Source organism: Mesocricetus auratus, unplaced genomic scaffold (genome assembly GCF_017639785.1).
Source record: "Mesocricetus auratus isolate SY011 unplaced genomic scaffold, BCM_Maur_2.0 Super-Scaffold_100025, whole genome shotgun sequence".
Taxonomy (NCBI): Eukaryota; Metazoa; Chordata; class Mammalia; order Rodentia; family Cricetidae; genus Mesocricetus; species Mesocricetus auratus.
Genome location: NW_024429206.1, coordinates 4,352,491 through 4,378,984, shown reverse-complemented (window position 1 = coordinate 4,378,984; position 26,494 = coordinate 4,352,491). Strand labels below are relative to the sequence as shown.

At 49.9% G+C, this 26,494-nt stretch overlaps 1 protein-coding gene across 1 annotated transcript in view; it reads left to right on the top strand.

Moving 5' to 3' along the window:
- Positions 1–26,494, top strand: part of Grk3 (G protein-coupled receptor kinase 3) — a 95,080-nt gene that overhangs the window by 51,904 nt on the left and 16,682 nt on the right. The window contains 9 exon segments of the mRNA XM_005078918.4: positions 1,046–1,120; positions 4,475–4,536; positions 7,938–7,989; positions 9,444–9,535; positions 10,700–10,799; positions 15,260–15,338; positions 16,784–16,914; positions 19,437–19,531; positions 22,578–22,685. Of these exon segments, the coding sequence (XP_005078975.1) occupies positions 1,046–1,120; positions 4,475–4,536; positions 7,938–7,989; positions 9,444–9,535; positions 10,700–10,799; positions 15,260–15,338; positions 16,784–16,914; positions 19,437–19,531; positions 22,578–22,685 (794 nt within the window).

Here is a 26,494-nt window from a genome sequence, read left to right as displayed (position 1 = left end):
GGTGGCTGTGCACAAGCTGGGCCCCCTCAGAGCTTCTGTTGGCGTCACTGTGCTACACAGAGGGAGCTGGAGCTGGGGGAAGCTCATCGCTTTGTGCCCTGGTGCCTTGGCCTGCGCCCTAGATCATGCACGTGCTTCGTGGAGCCTGTGTGTGTGAACTTGGCTTTCCTCAGCTGAGTTATGGGAGGGTGCTTTGGCAGAACAGGTTTTATCCAAATGGCCTGTGGTGAGATTAAGTGAGATTTATGCTCAAGAGTTAAAAGCGGTGCTCTGAGAATCTTTGACACACTATGAGCTGCGGCATGCCGCTTGACCGACTCTATCCTGAACACTACAGAGATTTAAACGACAAGACTCAGAAAGTTGGCCTCTCTGCTGACAGACCTGCGTGTGTGTGTTTGCTGCTGTTTAGGGTGAATGGCTTCTCCCTGAAAGCCTTTTCCAGCATGGATTTTCTGTGGAGGTGGCTGTGGTAGTGAGGGCATACTTTCATGTTTCTATGAATTATAAGTGTAGGAATCCCATTAATCAGTGATAAACAACCTGAATAAAGCAGACTTCATTGAAAGGTTTCTGGGGTTTGTAACCCACATGGAAGTTCCGTTGTTTGCCCCAGCTGCCCTTTGCTGGGGCAGCAGTGAGACCTCCTGGACTCAGAGCCCTTGGCCACTGTGGGCTGGCTCGTCAGCTTGTGTAGAATTCCTTCTTGCACATTCCTGCATCCATTTTCTCTGACACAACAGACAGCTTACCTCTATAGAACTGTCATCAAGGAAGGAGGAGGTTATATAGTCGGGCAGTGGTGGGATTCCTTACACTCTGTTGCCATGGGAAACTTGACTACTGAGGGTTCTATTCTGGGCACCTGAAGAAGGACTCTAGATACCCAGAAGACACTAAGGGCTTAGACTCTCTGCAGAGAGCCCACAGGTTACCCTTATAGGATTGCTGTGTCAAACCATCTGTTGTAATGTGTGATCTGTAGATATGTCACCTCCTTATTAAAAACATGCTGTCTTTCTTCCTTCCTTCCCTTTTTAAAAAGACATTCTCAAAGCAAGCTGTGGAACATGTTCAGAGCCATCTCTCCAAGAAACAGGTGACAGCCACTCTTTTCCAGGTAAGATGAGATGGCTTCCAAACAAACGGCTCTGACCTGTCTCCCAGTCAGACCTGATAACTTCTTCTCAGCTAGCAGAATTGATGCCGTGTGGCGGTCTGCTCAGAACCTGCGCCAACAGGTTCTGCAGATGTTCCTGGAAAGGGGCCGCTGCAGCGTTCTTGTAACTATATGTTCTGGAAATCCACTGAGCTAAGACAGAGTCTAGCCTTCCTCCTGTTTGGCATATGGTGTCTATGATGAGGGGGTGAAACGGTTTCTGGTGATTATCCACCGGATTAAGTGAGACTTATGCTCGAGAGTTAAAAGTGATCCTCTAAGAACCTTCAGGGTTACGTGTCGCTTGACAGTTTCTATCCTGAACGTTGCAAAGATTTAATGCAAGACTCGGAAAGCTGGCTTCTCCGCCAACAGGCCTGTGTGTGTGTTTGCTGCTCTCCCAAGAGCCTTTCCGGCATGGGTTTTCTGTAGAGGTGGTAGTAGTCGTGAGGGCAGTCAGAGTCTCAGATAGGTAGCATGTATTCATGCTTCCATGGATTATAAGAAATGAAGAAACCACATGAATCAGTTTTCAAAAGTGAAATAAACGAATCCCTCTTCTACTGGGTTACCAGGTTATCTACAGTGAGATACACTGGTAAAGCCCAGGCTAGCCCCTGGATCCTCCACCTCCCCAGGGCCATTACAGTTGCATGTGACTGTGCCGCACTGGCTTTGGACTCGGTGTCTTAGAACATTACAAACTTCTGCAAAACAAAGTCAATGATTCTCAGATTCAGTGCACCTGTCCAGTGGCATGTCAGGTATTGCTTCCACCTTCAAGTTATGTGGACCTGTCTGCACAGTCCAGAATGTTCCCAGAGTTAGGGTCAGAACCTATGTCCCTAGCAACCCTGACAAGCTAGGGTCAACTGCCGGTCATTAATAAGAAATAGACATGAGCCAAATTAATAGTGAAGCACAGAGGAAGGAAATTTCTGAAGCATGGCCACACTGGGGAGAAGGACAAAGAGATCCACCCTACTCCTTACGTCTGTCACCTGGGTCCTGACTTGAGGATATGGTTTAGGTAGAGGGCTCTATATTGCAAAGCTGAGCAGACCTGGTCACATTCGGGTGTGGTCCCATCCGTCACTCTTGTCTAGGCTGTAGTGTCGTCGTCAATCCGCAAGGTGTTCTGATGAGTTCTCAGAACCACGCAGTGTACCCTCCTCTGGCTGGCACCATGCTTCAGCCTTTTCCTTCCTTGGGCATGAGATTCCTGGGGAAACTCTAGTTCTCTGGTGGCTGACAAAGGGGGACACAAGTATCTTTTTGGATTGTCAGCATCCCCGCCAGACCAGTTACAGGAAGGTTCCATGCTTCAGCTCTGAGCTGCCGCAGTTTCTGAACCCATCTTGCTCATCGATGAAAGGGCTTTGGTTCTCAGAGGCACCTTGGAGATTTGGTGGAGCGGGTACACACAGGATGCTTTTCAAGGGGCCTGCCCTTCTTACTGTTCCTCAGATGAAAGCTGTGATTAGTCTTACAGTTAGTGTGGTGCTAATGTCTGCATTGCCGTCTCCATGTATTTGTAGTGTGAGAACTTTGGCTTTCAACTGATTTGCACAGATAGCCCTTAGCCAGTCACTTCTGACATCACTCAACTGTATGGTATATTGTGTGTCACGCCACTTGAGGTTCCCATGAGGGAGATGAAATACAGCATTAAGAAAGATTTATCTTCAAGAACCAACAGTGACTGCTTGCAATAAAGAGTTTTATTTAACTTGTAGCCAGCTGGGATACTGTGTCCCAGATTAGGAATAGAGGCCCCTCAAGTCCGGCTTCCCTCTAGTCTGCCTCGTCCCATGGTGGGTGGCTTGAGGGTAGAGAGATGGGGGAGGCACAAGCCGCCTCAGGATGGGAGGGTGTGTCGGGGCTCACAGTCCTTGGGAACACAGCTCTCGTGACAGGGAAGGTGTGGTGGCAGGAGTCTACAGTGAGGAAGCTGCTGCTTCCCTCAATGCTGTTCCCATCAAGGCGGCTCTTCCTTCACAGACATGCAGAGAGATGTGTCTCCATGGTGACTCTAGACCCCACCAGGCTGGCAATCAGTATAGGTTTGATATGTTAAAATGTGGCCAGGTGGTGGTAACGTCCTTCTAGAGCGGCTTGATAGGAAGAATTCAGTATTCGATAAAACAGAAAAGTAAACCGTAAACGAGCCCACCTATCCCCTGTGGAGAAAACCTGTTCGAGGAACGTGACACCTCACTATTGAGTCCCCACCTGAGTCCCCTGATGCCACGACATTGTCTGCTGCTGCAGACTCCTCTTCCTGCTTTCTCCACATGTTTTGACAGACTTTCAGTGAAGGCACTGAAAAGGTTAAATTTCCCATCATCCAACTCATCAAGCGCTATGAAGATATTTTCCCAAAAGATCTAATGGACTGTGGTAAACTCTGAAGTATGGCTGTCTGCCAGATTCTTGTTCTCAACTTGAATGTGTGGAACAAAAATTGTGGCTTTTTATGCAGAACGACAAAGCAGAATTGAGGTAGAAAGTAATTGATTCCCCACGTGAGGAACCTGGAGCTCTCAGCGCCTCCTCAGGGAACTCCTAGAGGCCCCGACTGCACCCACTCCATCCCACAGCTTCCTTTCCCTTCTCCTGAGTACCTTTAGCTCTGAGTCTAAAAAAGGTATAATGTTAATTAATAACAGAGCCAATTAGGACAATTAAATGTCGGTCTATCGGCTTCCAGTCTTTAAATCTCAGTCAACATGGAAAAGGCTCATAGCAGTTTACAAAGCATGCTGGGAAACTCACTCATAGGGACCAGTGTCAAGTCAAACCATGTGATTCCCTCTTCTGAAATTAGAATTTCACCGAGCGGTGAAATCCCAGCAGGTGGATCTCTGTGAGTTCGAGGCTAGCCCGATCTACAGAATGAATTCCAGAACAGGCTCCAAAACTACACAGAGAGACTCTGTCTCAAAAACCCAAAAGCAAGCAAACAAACAAACCAGAAATTAGAATTTCAAGATGATGACAGAGGTTCGCATAGCTAAGGGCTGGGACCCTTTACACAGGTCACGAAGTCAACTCCTGTCCCTGAAGACGTGTCCATAGCTCATGCAGAGCTGTTCCTGCCCCTGGCTGTGTGGAATGTAGGGGGAGCTGGCTGAGACAACAACCCTGGGGTGAGCCTCTTCTTGACGAGGGGGACAGCAACAAGGACAAACACAGGGGCAGCGAGCGTCCCATGGGAAGCCTGGTTGCTGACCTCGGGCCCGAGCCCACTGGCAGGTGCCCTTTCTTTGATCAATTCCTATTTACGTGGTGTTGTTTCTTCTCCATCCTTTCCAGCCATACATAGAGGAAATCTGTGAGAGCCTTCGAGGGGACATTTTCCAAAAATTCATGGAAAGGTATGCTGCCTGGGGTGTGCACAGAAGCCTCTCGTGTGTGGATGCACAGCATTCCCCAGTGTGTGTTGCCCTTCTACTATACATTGCTTTATCCCTGCCCCAGGCCCTTAGTGGCCATGACCCATGGCTGGCCTTCTGTCATTCTCTTTCCCTGACACTCCATGCCATAGCTCTGGGGTGTGTAGCCTGATATACATACCCTGGTCCCTTGCTTTCTACTTCAGTATGGTCTAAAATTGAGACAGTCCGGGAAATTTCCATTTTACCAGGATCTCAGGGAGGTCTTTACTGACACAGTGTGGTGCCTGTATTTTATCTGGTTTTACATCTTGGGACCTTGGGGCATGTCTCCCAAAGGGGGGGCAAGCCTGGGAAGGGATAGGCTGTGTGCTCACAGGCATCGTTGGCACACTTAATGATTTGTCCCCTGGGTTTCCAAGCCACACGGCAGTGTGAATCTGATCCCCTGAAGCTGGTCAGTGCCCCCTGCGCTGTTTGCGCATGTGCCTGGCAGTGAGTTCTCAGTCCCCTGTGTGTCATTACCTCCACCGGTGCCTATTGTGATTCTGCTAGAACCAAGAGTTAATTATTTATCCCCGAGCGCGCTCAGTGTCTTGGGGAACCGCTGTTCATTTATGTGACTGCAGGGCTCTGATCCTGGTACCAGCAGAAACCTCTGGGAAGGCTCAGTGAAGCCAGGGAGGAGCATGGGCTCAGAGCTGACCTACAACCTCATCCCTGGCCAGCTCCCTTACCTTGATTTCCCAAATCTCGCTACCACCTCTGAGTCCATCTTACTCTTGTGTTATGGGGTTCCACTTGCTCCAGGCCTTAGGCCCAGTCTGTTCTTTACCTCAAGAGTAGATGATCCCTCACCATGCGATGCCAGGGAAAATCGCTGCGTCATTGTGAGTGTGGAGTTTGGGTTTGGAAAGCATGGCCAGTGAGTATCACCAGAGATATTCAGGTGGGTGGGTGTGTTCAGGGACCTAGATGAGATTTCCTGTGATCTCTGGCATCTGTCAGGAAGAGGGAGAAACCTCAGCAGTGTAGCTGTGGCCCCCTGCTGCTTCCAGGGAGTGCCTAAGCTGGGAGAGGGGAGGCTGGGTCCCCCCCTCCTCCGCCCCCCCCCTCAACTCAATGAGCCACTTATACTGAGCAGCAGAGGAGTAGGCATAGGCGCTGGCTGGAGCCACCTGGGCCCCTGTCACATCCTCCAGGTCCCCCCCTTCTTTATTCCCCCAGCTCCTGAGGTCCTTAAGCTCTGGCTGCCCAAGGCCCTGATCACTAGAGGTTTGCACTCTGCCCCAGGTGTTAATGAGGAACCGTGCCCACGTAACCCTGAGGCAGCAGATACTCTGCTTACACACCCAGGGGACATCTGTGCCCCCTGAAGAGGAACTTGTCACAGCAAGTTCATGCTTAGCAAGCAAAGGGCACTAGCTATTAGTCCTCCTCCTGAGCTGGCCAGAATTCTAAGGCTGATGGGCTGGTCGTAAATGTGTCAGATCCTGTCAAACCCAGACTCTAGAGAGAAGAGTAGGTTTGAGCCATGAGAGGAGGGGAGTCCCAAAGGCTGCTGCTTCTGCACAAACCAATGCACTTCTGAACTGGGATTTAAAGCTGAGCCTCATAGAGGTGAGGCGTTAGGAGGTCCCTCGAGAGACTCTCTAAAGTCCATTTTAGGGTCATGGGGAAAGTTGCTGTGTGTTTGCGAAGAGCACGGGGATTTGGGTGGTTGGTATCAGAAACCTTCTATTCAGGGCCTGTGCAGTGATCCCTGGGGGCTGTGGCAGTTGACTTCTTAAGCTTTCCCTTGGGATGCTGGTACCCGTGGCTCCATAAGAGCCCCGTCTTCCCTTCCTCCTCCTGCTTCATTTGAAGGACCTTGAATTCTGTGTCTTTACCAGGAATCAATCAGGGACGAGGTGAGATGCAACCTTCTGGTCCTTATCACCCCTCCCTTCCGGTCTCTCTCTCTCTCTCCTTCCTTCCTTCCTTCCTTCCTTCCTTCCTTCCTTCCTTCCTTCCTTTCCTCTCCCTCCTTTCTCTAGCTCTAGGGACCGAATCCAGGGCCCTATATACCCATTAAACAGACATTCCATGCCCAAGCATCACTACCCAAGCCCACACCCTGCAATCCCTCTGAATCTCTTAAAACAACAGCACATAAAATCCTGCTCATTATTAATGAACGAGCAAACATAATAATGCCTGAATTAAGAATATGGAGGGTAGACATTTCTCTACTGTGTGAATGAAGACCAACTTGGCCAGCAGCGGGGAAGGTACCCAGAGTGCCAGTGTGAGGGTCTCTGCTTCACCCCATGGGTCTTTGAGAGGTTCCAGAGCCTGTCTGTCTGGCTCACCTGCTCACCCATGTATGACGTTTGCCCAGTAACATTTTCTGGCTTTGATCTTGCAGCCATAAAGTGGGATCGGGATGCCCTGGTTCACAGGGCTTTGGAAAGGGGCCAATGAGCCGTGTGGATTGGGCATGCAGTAAACACGGGCTCTGTTTGGTGCTCTTGGGATATTTGTGAACCTTGGTTGTCCTTTTCTTTTTGGATATGTAGAGCAGAAGGTCTAAGATAGTGGAACCATCTATAGCTACCAAACCTGCGAAGCGAGACTCCTCCAAATTGAAACACCTTTCCTGTACAAAAGAAGCTGGGTCTCAGAGGCCTTGTATGGAAGGAAAGACATAGAAAATCATCACCCACACACTATTAAGTCAGATTATACATGTGGATGTGACAGCTGAGGAGAGGTGCCGAGTCTTTCATTTAAACAGGAAATTGAAGCCATGAACATTGGGTGAAAAATGTTTTAATATATTTTTTGAGGTTGTATGTCATCACCCCTCCCCTTCCAACTCCTGCGTTTCCAAGTTCATGGTCTCGTCTATAATTGCTATTGCTACAGACATATATGTGCATGCGTACATATATTCACGCAAATAAATAACCTGAGTCCACCTAGCTTTGCTCACATGGGCATGAGTGCAGGGCTGGCCACTTGGGATGGGACAAGCTATATGGGTGTTCATCCTTGGGGGAGAGTGATTTTCCTTTAGCGATGGGACCATGCGGGGTGTCTCCTGCCCCTGTTGGCTGGTATTATCACTGTGTTGGTCTTGTCTGGGCCACCATATTTCTGAGAATTCATGGTTGCAGCTTCCCCGTTGTAAGCTTCTACAATTTTTCCGCCCCTCTTCCAAGGTTTTCCCTGAGCAGCAGGTTCAGGGTTGTGTGGGAGGCATGTCAAGTGGGTGTTTGAGAATGTTTTCCTTGTGTGAGAGGCAACACGGGAGTTCGATTCCAGCCCGTCCCATGAGGCTCTTTGAGAATGCCATTAAGTGTTCATTTAACCCGTTAGTAATTGCTTATATTCTCTTTTAGCGATAAATTCACCAGATTTTGTCAGTGGAAGAATGTGGAGTTAAATATCCATGTGAGTACCATCCTTCTCTGTTTCCTTTTTTTCCTCTTTTAAATAAAAAAAAATCTTCCTCTGCCCTAGTGTCATGAGAAAATGCTTTGTTCTGAAACGTTCTCCCCAAGGGTTCTCAGCACAGCTGTCCTTGTAAGCTCTGTGGATTGAAAGGCGGCCTCCCATGCTCACTGACAAGCACTCGGGACCTTAACTTTCTTTTCTCATGTTTGTGCAAGAGTGAGCTTATATGCGCAAGAAGGGCTATTTTAAGCTGGAATTGATTGACCCCCAAAATAACAGTGACAACACAAGCCTTCCACTTGTGCAGCCTGGGCTCTGGCCACGTTGTGACATTTTTCTTCTGCTGTCTTACTGTAGGATATAATAAAAGGCACAGAATATTTTAGCTACAATAAAGTTTCAGAGTTGTTTTATTTCTTCTTCCTTATTTTGAAATTGGCAGAGGTGGGGGGTCGGGTATTTAACTCAACGGTAAAACACTAGTAAGTGCAAAGGTTCAGGTCCCAGCATTTGGACACAGACTGCCCCTGTGTGTCATTGCTAGGTAGCTGTCCCTCCCCTAGGCTGACATGTCAGCCATCCCAGGAAAGGACTGGTCCATTGGTCACGTTTAAATGCACAGTTCTGTCTCCTCCCTCTCACCTCCTCACATGGATCTTCTGGAAACACGGGGTTTTGATTAGACAAAAGAATAAATTGTGTTTTTGTTTCTAAAGAAAAATTTGAACCTAAAGCAGTTCTGTTGGAAGAGGGGCTCTTTAAACCTGCTGCTTGCATCACACACAGACAAATATACATACACAGATACACACAGGCAGACACACACACGCATACATATATACACACATGCACGCATATGCACACACATTATGCACACAGACACACAGACTCACACACCTTTCCTTGCCCCTGAGCTCTGTTGATGGGGGGAGCACATGTGTAAATGAAGCCTTTTTCTGTGGTTCTCTTTTATGCTCATCTGAGACTCCCCAGTCCCCACAGCTGGCCTCTCAGCATTTCCCAGTCAGAAGGACACTTGCTCTGAAACAGCTGCTCTTGACATGGACTCTTGTCTTCCCCTCAGGACAGTGCCTGGTCTGATTGTCCCCAAACTCTAGGCTTCCTGGAGGTTGAGATCACTTCTCATTTTGTCTAGGAATTCTACACTAGCTTGGTCCTAAGATCATGGCTTGCATAACCTAATGTTTTCAAGAGTGGAGGGACAGTCCCCTCCCACACTGAAGCCCCTCACTTGTCTCCATGTTGGGCCTGATGTGTCATGGGGAGGTGGCTTAGGGTCAAGCTGGTCCATGCTTCACCGTCCTGTGAGGCTCATCTTTCAGCTTAAGGAATCCGTCCTGGGAGGGGGAGATGACACCAGACTGTGTGTGCTTTGCCCTGACCTGACTTCATGTGATTTTGTGCCTTCATTTTGTCTTATGCCTCCACAGCTGACCATGAACGACTTCAGTGTGCACAGGATTATTGGCCGAGGAGGCTTTGGGGAAGTTTACGGCTGCAGGAAAGCAGACACCGGGAAAATGTGAGCCTCTGTCTTTGTCTCACCAGGACCATTAAGAGAATTTTATGGAGGCCCCGGTCCCACAGAACAAAACGGATGCTTGAATTTGGACCATAAGCCTGGTCCTTCACTTCTTAGAGCTGCTGCAAAGCTAGCAGAAGCCACATACAGAGTGTCCATGCTAGGGAGCCCATCCTGGAATTGCTACCTGCTCCCCTTTGGGCTTAAGCTAGGGCCCCCTGGTGCCTTCCCCACAGAGGCCCTGTAAGGCTCCTGCTGAGAATCTGCCCAGGGCTGGGGTGTTCTTTCCTTCCTGTTCTTCGGGGAAGGGTTTATGAAAACCATCCTGGCAAAGGTAGTGACAGGAGCGGCCTATGGAGTGTTTCAAAAGCCTCTCATCAGGGATAAGGCATTTCTCATGTGCTCAAGATTCCTTGCTGCCTCAGGAACCCAGCCACTATAAGAGCATCTAGGCAAACGGAGGAAACAGTAAACTGATGTGTTCTCCTATAGGTCATGTGACAGGGTCTGACTGTGCAGCCTTGATTGACCTGGAGCTTGCTATGTAGCCCAGGCTGGCCTCGGGCTCTTAGAGATCTGCCTGCCCCTGCCTCAAGACACCCCAACAACTGGGGTCAGGGGAGATTGAAGAAAATGTGACAGTCACACAGACCTGAAAAATCCTCTTCTGGCTTTCTGTTGTTTTACTGAAAGTGCTTTCTGCTTTCCTCCATCTGTGATGGTTCTTGCAAATTTTAAGTTGTCAGCGGGCCCCCTCAGTTAAACAGCCACAGTCACGAAAAGTTGATTTATCACTTGAAAGATCACAAGACATGTGATCTCCCACTTGAGGGTGGGAGAATCCAGTCAGGGTCTTACACTAGACTTCATATAGCTGAGTCTCATCCACACCGGGGCAGGAGCACATGTTATGTTCCGCACTTCTTACTGTTTTTTGCTGCCACTTCATACATTATCTAACTAGCATCTCTACGCACGTGATGAGAGAAATCCCTCTAGTACTGCTTGGTCGCTCTCTTCCCATTGTGCCAGCAAAATGGAGATTTCCTGCAGGACAGCTGGGTGTCATCTTGCTTCCTCCAACGTGGTAGGAATACCCCAAAAGTCTATGTAGCCCGGTGTGGGTTCCCAGCCCAGACTGCACCCTCGTCCTTGTGTTCTCAGGTATGCCATGAAATGCTTAGACAAGAAGAGGGTGAAAATGAAGCAGGGGGAGACGCTGGCCTTGAACGAAAGGATCATGCTGTCCCTTGTCAGCACTGGGGTGAGTAGCTACACTCAGTGGCTTCTGAATTCTTGTCATTTGCTTTTGTTTGTTGCAGCTGATCCCAAAGGAGGTTGAACAAGGGTGGGTTAGGGTGTGACACAGGGAGGGTCACACTGGTGGGTGGAGCGTGAAGAGTGTCCCACAGATCCAGCATCTCCCCCAGAGCCCTTCCCTTCTCCTGGCTTCCTTCTCTGAAGAATGTAGTGCCAGATGGCAGAACTTAAGACGAGAAGAACATTTTAATGTATTTTAAAATTGCTTATATACAATGGGATGCTAGCCAGAGGAAGAAAGGTTGCCCTCTGCCCATCAGGAGCCAAGGCGGGACTTCCCCTCTGACTTGTCTGGCAATGGTGTGTTGGCAGTCATGGAAGTCTCAGCTTTGGAGCTGACTTGGGGACTGGGCACTTGATGGGTAGGAATGAAACCTTGTGTTCAGTCCCTGTACCACCACCACACTACCACCAATGCTCCCAGAAGCCACCAGGCAACTTGACCCAACTGAGACAGCTTCCCTTGTCAAAATCTATGCAGACACATGGACACCAGTAGGCTGTGGGGCAGCACTCAGGGCAAGACAGGGCAGGGCAGGGACCTGGGACCAAGGACTTAGAATGGAGCTACTCCATGGTGCAGTGTCCCTGTCATGAGTGGATGGTGTCTGATTGTCACTGTCCAGGTCATAGGTGGGTGATTTCTAATTGTCACCTCTAGCCATATGTGGGGCCCCTCTGATTGTCATCACTGGACAGGATGCACGGTCTTCTCTGCCGAAAGGATTTGAAGGCATGAAAACTTAATGGCTAATCAAAGATCCCCTTTCTGCTGGTGAGAGGGCCGTGGAGACCTAGAACAGACCCGCCCCTCCCAGTTTTTGTCTACACTGACCCAAGTTCACCTTTTGAATCATCCCTCTGGAGGAAAAGTGGCTTTCCATGGCCAGCTTTTATTGAACTGCGGTTGATAATGATGCTAGCATTTCTTTTCAGAGTCTCTAGAAGAACTGTTTGCCACTGAAACCAAGGAACTGTGTCATTTAGACAAACTGTAAAATGAGAACTGGGCTCTAAATAGTCCCTCATTATGCACCCCTGCCTTCCAACTCTGGACATTCAGGCTCATTTTAAATGAGTTATTTCAAAGCCCCATTGGTTTTCAAGAAGTCATATGGAGAATATATATAATTTGATGTTGGAAATATACAAGGCCATTTTGCTTGTAATCTTTTAAATTTTCCTATTTTTTTCCTAAATAAGGGTGTGTGGGTGGTCTTTGATCTGTCCTGAAGGGAATGAATTTGAAAATGGTGATGTTACATTGGGCCACTAACTTGAGCTAACTGAAGAGAACCCTATTCGTGTTCAGATTTTGATCTTGAGTCTGTTTTGTTAATGAGGACGCAAGTAGGTCAGCCTGGAGAGCTATAGTGAAGTGACTTGGGATTGTTAGCAGCTTGTCCTGAATGTCCTGGACACCCTTTGACACTCCTTCTGGTGTCTGCCTGGCTCCTGGATGGATGAGGCTTACAGGCAGCAGGTTCTGAGGCAGCACCTACAACTTCCAGCGTTTTCTCTGTTACTTTTTTGCTCCCTTTGGTCTGTTTCACACCATGTCAGTGATAAGTACTATGAGGCAGTGCCCAGAGCCTTCCGCCTTTTTTTGTTACTTTGTTACTGCCTTTGGTTGTTTCACACCATGTCAGTGATAAGTACTATTGGGCTTGAGCTAAAGTCATGGAAACTGTAACCACTTACCCTGGGGGAGCAACTGAGCTCCAGACTTATGTACTAGCAAGGCCTGTGTCAGGGGTCCCCGAGGTGTGGTGGGGGAGAGGCTGGCCAAGGGTGTTTGTTCAGTCTCACATTAGTTTGGTCAGATGCCCAGTGAGGCCAACTGAGTTTCTCACTGTCACCTGATGCTGTTAGGCGCCTGACCCTCCGGCCAGGACCAGAAAAGACACTGGTGGCAGGTGTGGCCAGGTCAGGTGAAGTAGCTTTGTTTTCCCAGGCATGAGCATGAAGGCAGGCAGAGATCACCATGGGTCTGTGGTCTGAGGCTGTGAGAAACAGAGCTTGCCTAGAGGATTTGAAAGACTCCAACTTGAGTGACTTGCTCATTCAGAACTTGGTGGTCAGGGCTGAGGCTGGTTAAAAAAATGTGGGTGTAGATTTGGTTGGCTGGAACTGGGTCAAGGGGAGCCTTACCTAGCACTGAGTGAAACCGCCTTATAGAGAACTATGGTGATGCTCAGAGGACCAGGAGGATGTGGGGCTTCCATCATGGCTGGCTACCCTTTTCTTTGTGGCCTTAGGCAAGGAGTTCCCTATTCAATGGGCTTGGCTTCCTGGTGTTTGAATTAAGGAAATGAGATCTGCTATTTAATTTATTTTTTTTTGGTTTTGTTTTAGAACTTCTGATTCCAAATCTAAACTCATTCATTATCTTACTAAAGACACTCTCTCTTAGAGAGACACAGCCAGCCCCTTTGCAGCTTCCTCAGGCTGTCATTAGAAGGGCACTATGTCCTAGAATCTTCCCTGTAAGGTCCCCTGGTGTCCTGGGTACAGTTCCCCACCCCTGCTGGGAAAGACCCTGGTATTACTGAGTTTTGGGTCCGCCCAATTCTCTATTCCACCAAGCTGGCTGTTCAATCACAGGGAAAGGGTTTGGGGAGCCCCACTGAGGATGAACTGTTTAGCAGAACAAGATGATGTCCTCAGAAGGTCATGGGGAGAGCTGGAGATGCATGGGTGCCTTGCTGGCTGGTTTTGTGTCAACTTTACTCAAGCTGGAGTCATCTGAGAGGAGGGAACCTCAACTGAGAAAATGCATCCAGGAGATCTGGCTGTAGGCAAGCCTAATAGAGCATTTTCTTAATTAGTGATCAATGAGGGAGGCCCAGTCTATTGTGGGTGGGGCCATCCCTGGGCTGCTGGTCCTGGGTTCTATAAGAAAGCAGGCTGAGCAAGCCATGAGGAGCAAGCCAGTAAGCAGCTCCACTCCATGGCCTCTGCATCAGCTCCTGCCTCCAGGTTCCTGCCTGTTCCTGCCTCAGTGGACTGTGATTCAGGATATGTAAGCTAAACAAACCCTCTTGGTCATGGTGTTTCATCACAGCAATAGTAGCCCTGACTAAGACAGGGTCCCAGAAGACCACTGGCTGGCAGGAGGCTAGCTCAGCGCTTCTTGTACCTGAGGGTACACAAACTTTGACGTCAGTAAATTCACCACTTCAATAGAGGACCAAAGGGGAAGCTGTTGTTCATCTCGACCCAGTTTTTTCTAGAGCTTACGGAAATAATTCAAGTTCCTACCTCACCTCTCTCTGCCTCCACAGCGCTGGGATGGCAAGCACAAGTCACCACGTCCAGTTCTTTAATGTGGGCTCTGGGGAACCAAACTCAGGCCCTCTCAGCTCTCTGCCCAGGCCATTCTTCTCCTGAACTTCCACAAGGTGGCTCGCTCTGCTCTTAGCCTCCTCTGTCTGCCTCTCTCTCCCCGAGAGCATGAGATAGCCCGTGTTGGTGTACATGGCAGTCGCTTGATGTGTAGCTGGACAGCAGGGTTGGAAAGAGGTGTGTGGTCCCAGGACCAAATTCAGTTTGAGGCCTTCTTCTAGATGGCCCATGAGCCAAGAATGGTTCTTCCGTTTCTAGATGCCTTGTAAGGGAAGGACACCGAGAGCAGAGGGCAGACACTGTGCGTGGACTGCAGAGCCTGAGCTACCGTTCAGCTCCAGAGGCTCCTGTGTCCGTAGTGCCTCGTCTCCCCGACTCTTCTGGGTGGCTTTCCTGGGTGAGCTGTGCGGCAGCTCTGGGCGTGGTGCTCCTGCACCCGAAGCACAGATGGGCCACGGTTGTCTACCTGGTGTGGGGTTGCCAGGTGATGGGGTCATTGGGTGATGTACAATGCAACCCAGGTAACAGCTCCAAACAGCTGGTCACAGCTCAGCACCAAGGTGTTGGTGCGGTGTGTGGGGCCAGGCCAGGCTTTGCCTTTGTTGTATAGATGCTCAGTTCTTCAGCACTGGCACTGCCTGTAGCATACCTGTGGCCTTTTATGTTACATGTATTGCACACAAGTGGCCATCTACATGTGTGCCCACTGGAGGGTTCCCTTCCTCAGTTACACTGTTCTGTGTTTGCGCTTAGGCTATGCTGTCTTAACTACATTTACCTTATAGGCAGTACTCTGTATGTAGCTGTGCATGTGTGTATGCATGCACCTATGTGTGTGTATGTGTGTGTATACATGTGTACACCTGTGTGTATGTGTTATACATTATCTGCACTTGTGTGTTTGTGTATACATTCTGTATATTTGTGTGCACCTATGTGGGTGCACATGTATATGTATGTGAGTGCATATATATGTATATATAACATAAAATGTGTTTGGTGGTAGCTTTTTGGAGGCAGCTTCTGTTCTTCTCACAGGCTTTCGTTCATCCACTCTAGGACTGTCCCTTCATTGTCTGCATGACCTATGCCTTCCACACACCAGACAAACTCTGCTTCATCCTGGACCTGATGAACGGTAAGCAAACCCCAGAGCTCTGCCTGGTGCTCATTGTAAGCTATTGGCATCCAGGTGTGCTGGGTTCTGAGAATCAGACTCTATTTGTAGTTTGGAGGGACTCTTTGCTCTTTGGTTTTCCATAGATTCATCTTGCAACACTGGCTGTGATTTCTCTCCCAGGCTGCCATTCTCTCCCTGGGAAGCTGGGTCCTAGAAACTTCTCACAAAATAAATACTGTCCTTGAAGTTTTACCTTCTGGACTGCAGCTGGCCTCAGTCTGTAGTTAGCTAATTTCCTGGTCTCAACTCTTCGGAATGAAATATCTCCCAAGAATATAGGCCAAAGGCAGACATGCATTGAGAAGCTGGCTTTCCAGGGCTGGTTCGTGTGGGCTCCCGCCTTGCTCTTCTGTGCCTCCGAAGTCTTCAGAACTCTGCGTTCATCTTTGAAGCCATGAGCAGCTGCCCCAAAAATGCACAGACACAAAATGTTCAGCTGGAAAGAGCTGTCACTGTGAGGATGCGGCATCGGAGCACTTGGAGTATTTTTAGGAAAAGCTGAAATAAAGATGAACCATTCAGCCATTCAGATCCCCCTTTTTTTAGTCTGCTTAAAGTTTTATTGTGTTTCGAGTGTTTGATTCGAGCTCAGATCTACTCCAAAAATAGGAAGGACAAATTTCAGTAATGAGTGGAAGAAGCCAGAGTCAACAGCACATGCCCTGTGTGTGAATGTGCGGAGGGGGCGGTGCCCCTGAGTGGCCCCTTCCCTGCCAGGGCCAGGCTGGTGGAGTCTGAGCTAGCCCACTGGAAAGAGCTTGGAACCCTTGATTTAGTGGCTAGGCACATGCACAATAAGAGAAGAGGTGTGTGAAGTCCAGGGCAGCAAAGTCAGACACATCCCTCTCTGCCCTGAAGCTACACGGCCATTTGCCGTGTGTTTGGAACTGTGTTTGGAACAACTCTGAACTTGTAGCCAGGGTGACAGTTTTATGAGGGCTCTCAGATTCACATCACCTGGATTTTGTCAGTTACACTTCACTGTTTTGACAGCTTCAAATCTCCCTCCATGGGATCAGGTTTTCCTGGTTTGGTTTTGATTTTTTTTTCTTAGCTGTGGGCAATCAAGGAGGTCACTGCCTTGGAACCCTACATAGATGGCCTCAGTGACTGGGCAGGTTTGAATAATCAGTGGTTCAGCTGGCCCATGCTTGGTGGTGTAACTGGTAGCAGAGCCACCAAGCCCTGAATGGTGGCTCCGTCTTGTCTGTGAAACACAGTCTCACCCATCATCCCCTTGGAGCTGTTTCAGTAATGAGCAACACCTTTGGCCACATCACGGAAACCAAAGACAGATGTCAAGGCAAAAAGGAAACCCATTCCCCTTTTCTCTAGCACCCTTGTTACTTAGGGCGACTCTCAGTGGACGTTCTGTGACTTGCCCTCTGCATCTCCGGTTGCAGGGGGCGACATGCACTACCACCTCTCCCAGCACGGGGTATTTTCTGAGAAGGAGATGCGCTTTTATGCCAGCGAGATCATCCTGGGCCTAGAGCACATGCACACCCGCTTCGTTGTCTACAGAGACCTGAAGGTGAGGAGGGTCTCGGTGTACCCACGGTGTCCTGGGAGCCCTTCTCTGCCCTGAGGCCCTGTGCCTTTCCTCCCTGTCCTGTCTCAGCCCTGCTAAGCTGTTCACTGTGTGACCGGCAGCAGGGGTGGTACCTGTGGCCAATCCCTGTTATCATGGCAACCTCAGTGCCTGCTAAGTTCCTGGGTGAGGAAGTTCTCACACTAGGTCCCGGAGTTACACAATGAAGGAGATTCTGGTCAGCATGTTTTGGGCATTTCCCACTTTGTATATAATAGTGGTTCATTTGACGCTCACCAAGGAAATCTTGCCCTACTGACTGGTCTCAGTTTGAGAGGGATAAAGATGAACTGTGAGTCAAGACAGAGGATGATGGAGTCTTGGTTCCTGTGAACAAGGCAGTTTGGATGGAGAAGGGTGGGTTGTTGACTGCAGTTCAGCCCCTAGAACTTCCTGGGGACACCTTGCTGGGCTGGCAAGCGATGAAACTGAACTGTGGCTCTTGCTCTGGAGGTGTGCTTGGTGCTGGGGTCTCCATGTAGGAGGGTCCGGGTAGCTGTTGAACGTGTCCATGGTGACACCATCTGTGTGTGATGCAGATAGAGGAGAGAGTAAAAGGGAGTGCCTTAGTTAGGGATTCTATTTCTGTGATAAAACACCATGACCAAAGCCATCTCAGGGAGGAAAGGGTTTATTTCAGCTCACACTTCCACATCATAGTACATCATGCAGGGAGGTCAGGACAGGAACTCAAAGCAGGGCAGGAACCTGGAGGCAGGAGCTGATGCAGAGGCCATGGAGGGTGCTGTTTACTGGCTTGCTCATCATGGCTTGCTCAGCCTGCTTTCTTATAGAACCCAGGACCACCAGCCCAGAGATGGCCCCACCCACAATGAACTGGGCCCTCCCCCATCAGTCACCAATTAAGAAAATGCCCTACAGGCTTGCCTGCAGCCTGATCTTATAAAGGCATCTTCTCAATTATGGTCCTCTCTTCTCAGATGGCTCTAGCTTGTGTCAAGTTGACAAAAACAAACAAATAAACAAAATCATCAAGGACAGAGACATATGTATGAGATGTGTAAGCATCAATGAGAGGTTAACTGTCCGGGTGGCAGTTTACCAACAGGATAAGACAACACCGAGAAAGTGTTTGCCTCTCATTTCCATTTCCTTCCGAGGTGATCTAAACACACAGTGACCTGAGACGAAATCCTGTCCCTTTCTCCTGGGTTCTGTGAGAAGCTGCTGTGTTGCTTGTTTGAGGCAGGAGCCTCATTATGTAGCCCAGGGCAGCATGGAACTTGAGACCCTCCTGTCTCAGCCTCCCAAGTGGCCGAGGGACAGACGTGCCAACCCCATCCTGCTGCTGATTGATCTAAGAAGCAAACAGGCTGTGCTTTGGTTTTGATCACATAGTTTTCTTTTTCCCAGAATACTTTTGTGAAATTGAAAGTGTTCTTTGGGTTAAAGAATTCCTCTCTTAGCTTTCATGTATGCATACAGAAGAAAAGATAATTTTTAAAATTGAACTAGAAATAACCAAATGCTGGTGGGCTTGTGGCATGCTAGCTGCTCATGAATTCTGTGAGGACCCAGATACATGCTGATAGCTCATGGAGCTGCTGCCCCGTGTCTTAATTTAAACCCTGGAATGGCTTTTACCCCTCTCTCTCTCTTTCTCTCTCTCTCTCTTTCTCTCTCTCTCTCTCTCTTTTTCTCTTTTCACTTTCTAAGCTATTTAGTAGGCAACGATGTTATTTAATTCCCATTCAAATATAATTCTAGTCACTCATGACTATTCATGTCTCAGTGTTGTAAGAGCTTGCCATTATTTTTATTTTAGGCAAAAAGTAGGTGTTTCACGGCAGAAAGATATTCCCGAGGTGACTGTAGTTGGGTGTGCTTGGGGGTGGGGTCTTTGTATCTGTGATTGCTCTGACCAAATCTAATCTGGATAGGAATGTCCCAGTCACATCAGAGTCAGGGTCAGACTCCAGTTTGGCCATTTGGTGGGGCCCTCGTTGGTGATGGCTGTTAATCAGAGTTGGCATGGTGCTCTGGGATGCTTCCAGCCCTTGGGCCAACAGTCATAGATCCCCTGCAGGATCCCTTGCTGCCGTGGCCCTTGCAGCCGCATCCTCTGAAACCTCGTGGTCCACAGATGGTCTGCAGAAGCCTGTGGCCCTGCCTTTCATTGCTAGGATGTCCATGCTGGCTACACCAAAGCTCTTGGAGTAATGGGGAGGACATACTTTCAGTTCTACGGTGGGAACCCTCCTGCCTGCCACCTGGGGTGTCATTCTCTAGTGGGGAGGGCCCGTTGTCTCTCTCACAGTCCCTTCCCACGGAGGTCAGCCGAGTGTTGCTGTGTTCATTGTCCTGCTGCCTTGATCCTGAGGACACAGAGTTCCCAGTGAAGAGGTCATGTCAGCCATGATGAAATGATGATGGAGGGGTGCACTCTGCGGAGGGCGTGTGACGCTCCGGTGACCTCTGGGGGACTCTTGAACTTTTTCTTTCAGCCTGCAAACATCCTCCTGGATGAGCATGGGCATGTGAGGATATCTGATCTTGGCCTCGCCTGCGATTTCTCCAAAAAGAAGCCTCACGCCAGCGTGTGAGTAGCACGTCCGCATTTCCAGACCATGGCACCTGTGTTCAGGCAACACCACCTGGCCTCTGGTGCCCCTCATTGGCTGGGATTTTTCTCTGTCGTATTGAGTGTCAAGGTAGTGGGAGTGGAGCTCTAGAGCAGGGTGCTTCCTGTCACTGTTTGTGGGGACAGACATGGCTCCTGGGGACCTGAGCCCGCTTGGGGAATCAGCTAGTTCATAGGAAGGACTCTGGTTCTGCCGAAGCCAAGGTCATGCTTGCCGCTTGTGAAATTCCAAGCAAGTCAGCTCACCCTCTCTGGCCTTTAGTCTCTTCTTCTGTAAGATCAAGCTAATAAGTCCCTTTACCAGAGTATGTGACAGAGTCCAAGCCCTGGAGAGGCGTGTGATGGCTGCCCGGAATGCCCCCAGGGAGAGCTCAGGGCCGACTTCCCATCTCCATCTCCTGCACTTCTGAGAAATCAGGAAGTTCTGGGAGCCAGCCACCTACTTACAGTTCAGGGTTTAATGCAGGTCATGCCCTCAGACTTAGGAGGTGAACTGGTTGTCACAGGGAAGTGACTCCTGAGGCCATGGTCCTTAGCCATCTCTGATGGCTCAGAACTGCATTTAGTGGTGACAGTGCTAACTGCAGGTGACCTGGCCTGTGGCCACCTCTAGGTAAAAGCTTTGCCCCTACTCTGAAGCAGCAGTGAGAAGAGTGTGTGCCAGTGAGCCACACGCCAAACCCCACTTTGCCTTCTAGAATATTTCCTTCTGGGCCTGTGAAAGACTCATGAGATATAGCTGTTGCCACCCTGCTAGGCCACCTGAGTTCAACCCCTGGGACCCACGTGATGGGAGGGAGGAGAGAACTGACTCCCATAAGTTGTCCTGTGTCTTCCACACACAAGCCATGGCCTGAGTATGACCCCTACACACATGCACACACAGACACTACATGAATATTGGAATTTCTCATTCTTAGTACCGAATCTTTTACAGTTACATTTAACTCTTCCCCTGAGCAAGTTTTCTCCCTTATGAATGGTCCTGGAGATAAGTACTTGAGTTTCATTCTATATGTCTTTGTGGAAGGGGTGGATTTGCAGTGCTCTGTGAGGGCCTGCGTTAAATCAGAGCTGCCTTTGAAAGCCCTGGTTGTGCGTTGGTACCGTTGATCGTAAACTGCAATTTCTAAAGTAGATTGCTCTTTGCCCGGAAGCTGGGACAAGACTGAGAGCATCAAGGTTCTGTCGGAGCGCCTACCTGCACTCCTCCTGGGAGGTTGCTTGGCCATTTTCAAGAGATGCTTTTGAATTTTTAATGCCACCCGTCTTCAGCATGCTCATGTCTTCAGTTTACTGTGGTTATAACTAAGCGTGAGTAGGAGAGTTCATAAGAATTCATCTTCCCAGAATCTCAGCTCTGTGGTGTGGCATCGTTTATCCCACTAGCCTGGCCGGCTTGGTCCAGATGGAGGGCTACCGTGCCTGCCTTGGGAAGAACTGTATTCTGAACAGTGACTTAGCTTCCTTCTTTCTATGATAAGATACCCCCACAATAGGGACTTAAGAGAAGAAGATCCTATTTGGTTTGTAATTCCAGGTGATGATGCAGCATGGCAGGGACATCCCAGCTGTGGGACCTGAGGAAGCTGGGCAAATCACATCCAGTCAGGGGAACAGCCTGTGCTCAGCTAACTTTGTCCTTTCTATGCAGCCCCAGACCCAAACCTAGGGGATGGTGCCGCCCACTTGTAGTGTAGGCTTTCCCACCTCAGTTAACCCAATCATAGGCACAGGAGTACTCAGGGGAAATAATCCCTCCCAAGGGACCCAAACCTAGGGAACAGTGCTGCCCACTTGTAGTGTAGGCTTTCCCACCCCAGTTAACCCAATCATAGGCACAGGCATGCCCAGAAGTGAGTAATCCCTCCCAAGTGTGCCTAGAGGATGGCCTCCCAGTTGCTCCAGATCCGTATGTACAGTTGACACTGGCTGTCTCAAACAGCATTTTCAAAAGAGATTGGGCTGAGAAGTTGAACTGGCTCCTTGTTTAACTGTTTGCACCACTTTATGCAGATGACAAATGCACAGGGATAGGCAATGGTGGCCCTGGGACGCTCCGGTGGACTCCAGAGAACACCTGCAGAGTCCATCTATGTCAGCTTGTTGGATTCCTCCTGGACAGTGTCCCTCCACTCCCAAACTGTGGCTCAGTCATGGGTAGCACCCAACAGTAACTTCAAAGGGCTTCCAGGCTAGGCTGAAACTCAACTATCTCAGAAAGCGTTCTGGAAGCCCTGGAAGAGGTCTCCTCTGTTCGTGGCATGGCTCTCTTGACCTTATACTGGCACCTCATGGAAAGCTCGGCCCACTGCTACCTGCCAGGCCCCCCCATCATGTATTCTGCAGCTCCTTCCAGCCTCCCCCATGGGCTCCAGGGATCACCCATGATCCTCACTGACCAAGAGTTTCTGAGTAAAACCTCAGTGTGCATAAGCAAGTCAGCATCAACTCACCCTAAGGAAGGCGTGATTTGAACCCTGCCTCCTGCCCTATGTGGGTTCAGTTCACCTCTTGGGTCTTGTGATGCTGAGCTGTGGTCACACCTGCTCTCCCCTCAGCACCCTTCACGCCCTCATCGACAGAGGCCAGTGAGAGACAGAGGGGCTGTCGAGCTGTAGACAAGGGTTTTCCCAAGGCTCTTTTTTTTTTTTTATGGCGTCATAGAAGATTCCCTGGGTCACTCAGACTCATCTTGGGGCACTGTGTATGCACTCCTGGGTCTTCATAGATACCCACCAGATCAGTTGAGTCAACCGTGGCAGTCAGTAGGGTAACAGATGTCTCAGTCAAATTGCCCTCATCCTTCTTCCCTTCCTGTGTGAACTCAGTGGTGTGACTTCATGTCGCCTTCTGCAGGGCGCTCAGTGTGAGGCATGACGCTTGTGCTCAGGCCATGGTGCATGCGCTCTTCTCTGCACTCAGTCACCGCCCTCCCAACATGGGGCATCCTCCTTATTCCAGAGTGAGCACGTGCCTGTGACCATCTTCCTTCCCTTCCCAGGGGCACCCATGGGTACATGGCTCCCGAGGTGTTGCAGAAGGGGACATCGTATGACAGCAGCGCTGACTGGTTCTCCTTGGGTTGTATGCTCTTCAAGCTCCTGCGGGGGTGAGTGGAACTCAGATGTCCCGTCCTGGGGGTGCTTGGGTCAAATGGAGCTTCCAGGGGCAGAGGCCCTGGGTTCTATCCCCAGCATGGGGATGGGGAGAATACTTGTAAGTCATGACCCTGATGTCATGTCAGACCACACTGTGGCCTTTAAGACACACTGCTGCAAGTGACGGCCGTGGTGGCTCCTCCTGTGGTGGGAGCTTCTGTCCTGAGGGCTCAGAGATGAAAGCTTCATATTTTTGTCCCAAGGACCTTAAACTAGGACTAAGGTAAAATGAGACAAAACATAGCAAACCAAGAGGGCTTTGGAGTGTTTCCGCAGTAGGCCATGTTCTGGGACTAGGCAAAAGTGTTAAAATGTGGATTATTGGAGAATGTGGTATCTCTCTCCACCCCCACCACAAATGACTTCTCATGATTCCTGCACACCAAGCACCTGGAGGATTCTGGAATGTGAGTCATGGGGAGCCAAAGTAACCTCAGCTGAGAGGCTGCCATTTCTCTGAGAGCCTGCCAGTATGGTCCCTCTGAAGCTGACCATTCTGCTTGACCACATTCGAAGCTACAGAGATGATGAGTTGGGCAGCAGGGGAGTGCGCCCCAAGAGTGTTCTCATCTATGGCTCTCTAGATGTTTCAGCTGGAAGCTTGATTCTAGTAGAATCCAAGTGTATTCTTCATTCTCATTGCAAAGGTCTAAGAAAGATCCTTGTCCCCACGTCCTGTCCAGATTTCCCTCTTAATCAGTTGCCCCGTAGCCTGCACCACAGCCTGCTGAGGGTTCACTGTGCCCCTGGGAAAACTCATATATTCTGTTTAGTGCATTTGTAGAGCCGTTGAACTCCACAGTCCCCCAAACTTGGCTCCAAGTCCAACTCACTACATCCTTGATGCTTCTGTAATCCAATTCTGCTGTGCCCATTGTATTCCCCGGGGACCTCAAATCGTATTACCGCTAAGAAAGTCAGGTCTGTTATTCAGTAATTGTATTACCAGTACCATGTTGGTGGAGCCCAGGCGCCCTTCGTTCCTGTTGGCAGACTAGCTTGACCTGATTAGAGCTTATGCAGAGCGAGCCAGAGGAAGCCATTACTGAGGGAGACCCCCTTCTGTGCCCTCTGCCATCATTGCAAATTCAGGGAGACACCCAGGAAGCTCCTCCAGTCCCTGGAGACAACAGCCAAACTGTCTGAAACGGGAGTCATCGATCAGGGACCCTAGGGAAGCAGTGCAAGCCTGCGGAAGGCTAGGGTTTGCTTCTTCATTGCCATTCCTATCTAGCTGTTGGTAAAACAGTCCTGCTCATAGCCTGCAGAGGGTCTGCAGCCACATGACGTTGTGTTTGAAGAATCGGGAGGGGCTTGTCTAATTATCACTTCAGTCCTATCGCAACTGCGATTCGCCCCTTGCGGAGTGAGTTTAGTTTTACACAGCTGCAGTTCAGTCGCTCCTGGATCCTTCTGAGTGGGAAACTAGTAAGACCTGAAGGCCCCTGAGGATGGTGCCAGGGACAGAGAGGGGGGGGTGTGAGAGAGATGGAAGCCAGAGAGTGGGCACAGGTCAGGTGACCAAAATGCCTGACTGCAGCCCTTCAAAAGGAGGTCTTGTGGAAACGGTGCTTCAGGGAGGAGAAGGATTAGCCTGGTGAGATGACAGCAGGGAAAGACACCTGTCACCAAGCCTGAGGACCCAAGTTCAATCCTGGGGACCAGCATGGTGGAAGGAGAAAAACCAACTCCTGAAAGTTGTCTTCTGACCTCCACACCTCTCCCTACTCGCATAGGCATGCATGTGCTAGCACGTACACACACACACACACACACACACACACACACACACACACACACGAGACAGAGAGAGAAGGGACACATCACCTAAGAATCTGTTATATGTACCACCATGTAGGCCTCTAGTTTCCCAAAGGAGTGTTACACCCTCTCCTGGTTGCTGTCTGCTGACTGCCTGAGCCCAGGGAGAGGACTCTTGGCCTGTGTGACAAATGGGCTTTGATGCCTCCTTCCCACTGAGATTCAGCCCTCAGACCTCCCCCCCACACCCCTGTGCTCACTCAAAGCCCTTCCAGGGAGTGGTGTGGAACTATAAGCAAAGAACAGGAAATGAGTTCCAACCCCGGTGATTCGAGCTTGATAAACATTTATTGAGTACTTAAGGCACAGGAGGGCCATTGCCTGATGCAGAGGAGGAGTCGGGCTGTGGGAGGAGGGGAGAAGGAAGGCAAGAGACTACGGGGAGGCTCCTCAGAGGACTGAGTGCTGGGAAGCCCAGAAATGGAGGACCCACTTCGGGCTTGCCTGAGTGGGGTGACTGTGTGGGAGATGGGGCCCTTGGGATGGGGAAGACGCTGTGGGAATGGGTGCAGCTTGCTATTGGGGCCCAGTGAGTAGTAACCAGTGTCTCAGATAAGATGCGTTGGAGGAAGCAACGGAGACCTGGGAGGGCCTCTGCGTGTGCTGTGGCACGTGGCCTTGTTTCCTGGTGTTGGGTGAGGGTTTTTAACCTGCAGTAAGATGGTTCCAGTGGCGACCTGTAGTGTCGGAGAGAAAGAGACATGCCTGAGCTGCAGCTGGAGGGTTTGTGAGGGACACGACGGTACTGTAGAGTCAGCTAGACGGTGTGAGGACATCCCGCGGCCGGGATATGGAAGGGCGGTGTTTCTCTCTTTCGAGGGAGGGCGCAGTCAGCAGTGCTTCAGGAGGAACCAAGGTCACATTTCATGAGTGAGGCCCCAAGGCGGTCTTCAGAAGGAGGAACTAAGACTGGAGCGGTGGCTCAGGGTGACAGCCACTCTCTGCTCCTCAGAGGACCCAGGCTTGATTCCCAGCACACACGCTGCAGCTCACAGCCACCTGTAACTCCACTTCCAGGGACTCCAGCTCCTGTCCCTGGCCTCTGCTGGCACCGCAGGCACATGGTTCACTGATACATGCAGGCAGACACCCATGCACTTAAAATACAAATAAGGGGATTTTTTTTAATTAAAGGAGGAGGAACTAGGCTGGAAACCATCCTTCCCCAGGCTGTGAATGACAGTAAATGCCACTCATGAAGCTGCACCTGGGGAGACTCAGCATTGCTTTGTGTCTTGTAGATGTGGCCATACGCGGTTTAGAGGCCCCTGAAGCTGCTGTCATTGGCCCTGAGAAGAGAAGGTGGGTGGAGCAGGACACCGAGGGGGCATGCTGCATTCCTGAGGGTAGCCTGCTCCCTTCCCATCCCAGGGCAGCTGCAGGCAGACAACCAGCAACAGTTGACTGCAGTCTCCAGAGACACTCAGCACTCCCTGGCAGCAGTTTCGATTGTCATAGCTTAGGATGCATGGGCACTACTCAGGTATCCAAGTGCATAGGAGATTCCCTGTCCCCTGAAGAAGTGTGGGAATCAAGAACTCTCCCTCTAGGGGAGGTCCCTCCCCCACAAATGTCTTCCATCAGGATAGAGCCTGTACAGAGGGGCTATTGACATTATCCCTCGGGAGAAAAGGGACCATTATAGATATTTCACAGTTATTGGCTCAAACTCCAAAGGCATATTTGATGTGACATACAATCTTTCTTGTGTTCTAAAATAAGTCGTGAGCGTGCTTAATCTCGTGTCATCATATTGGTTTGGGCTCAGTATCAACCCTATGGATTTGAAGTGTCTGGTGTAGGAGTGTGTGGGCTTCCTCAGTTTCCTGGCAGGTGCAGGGGGTGTGCTCAGCCTTATACTATCTTAATGAAGAGTGCCATGCTTTCGCTCAGGATGTGGGCTCTCTGTAGTCAAAAGCCATCCAGAGCCGGGGAGCAT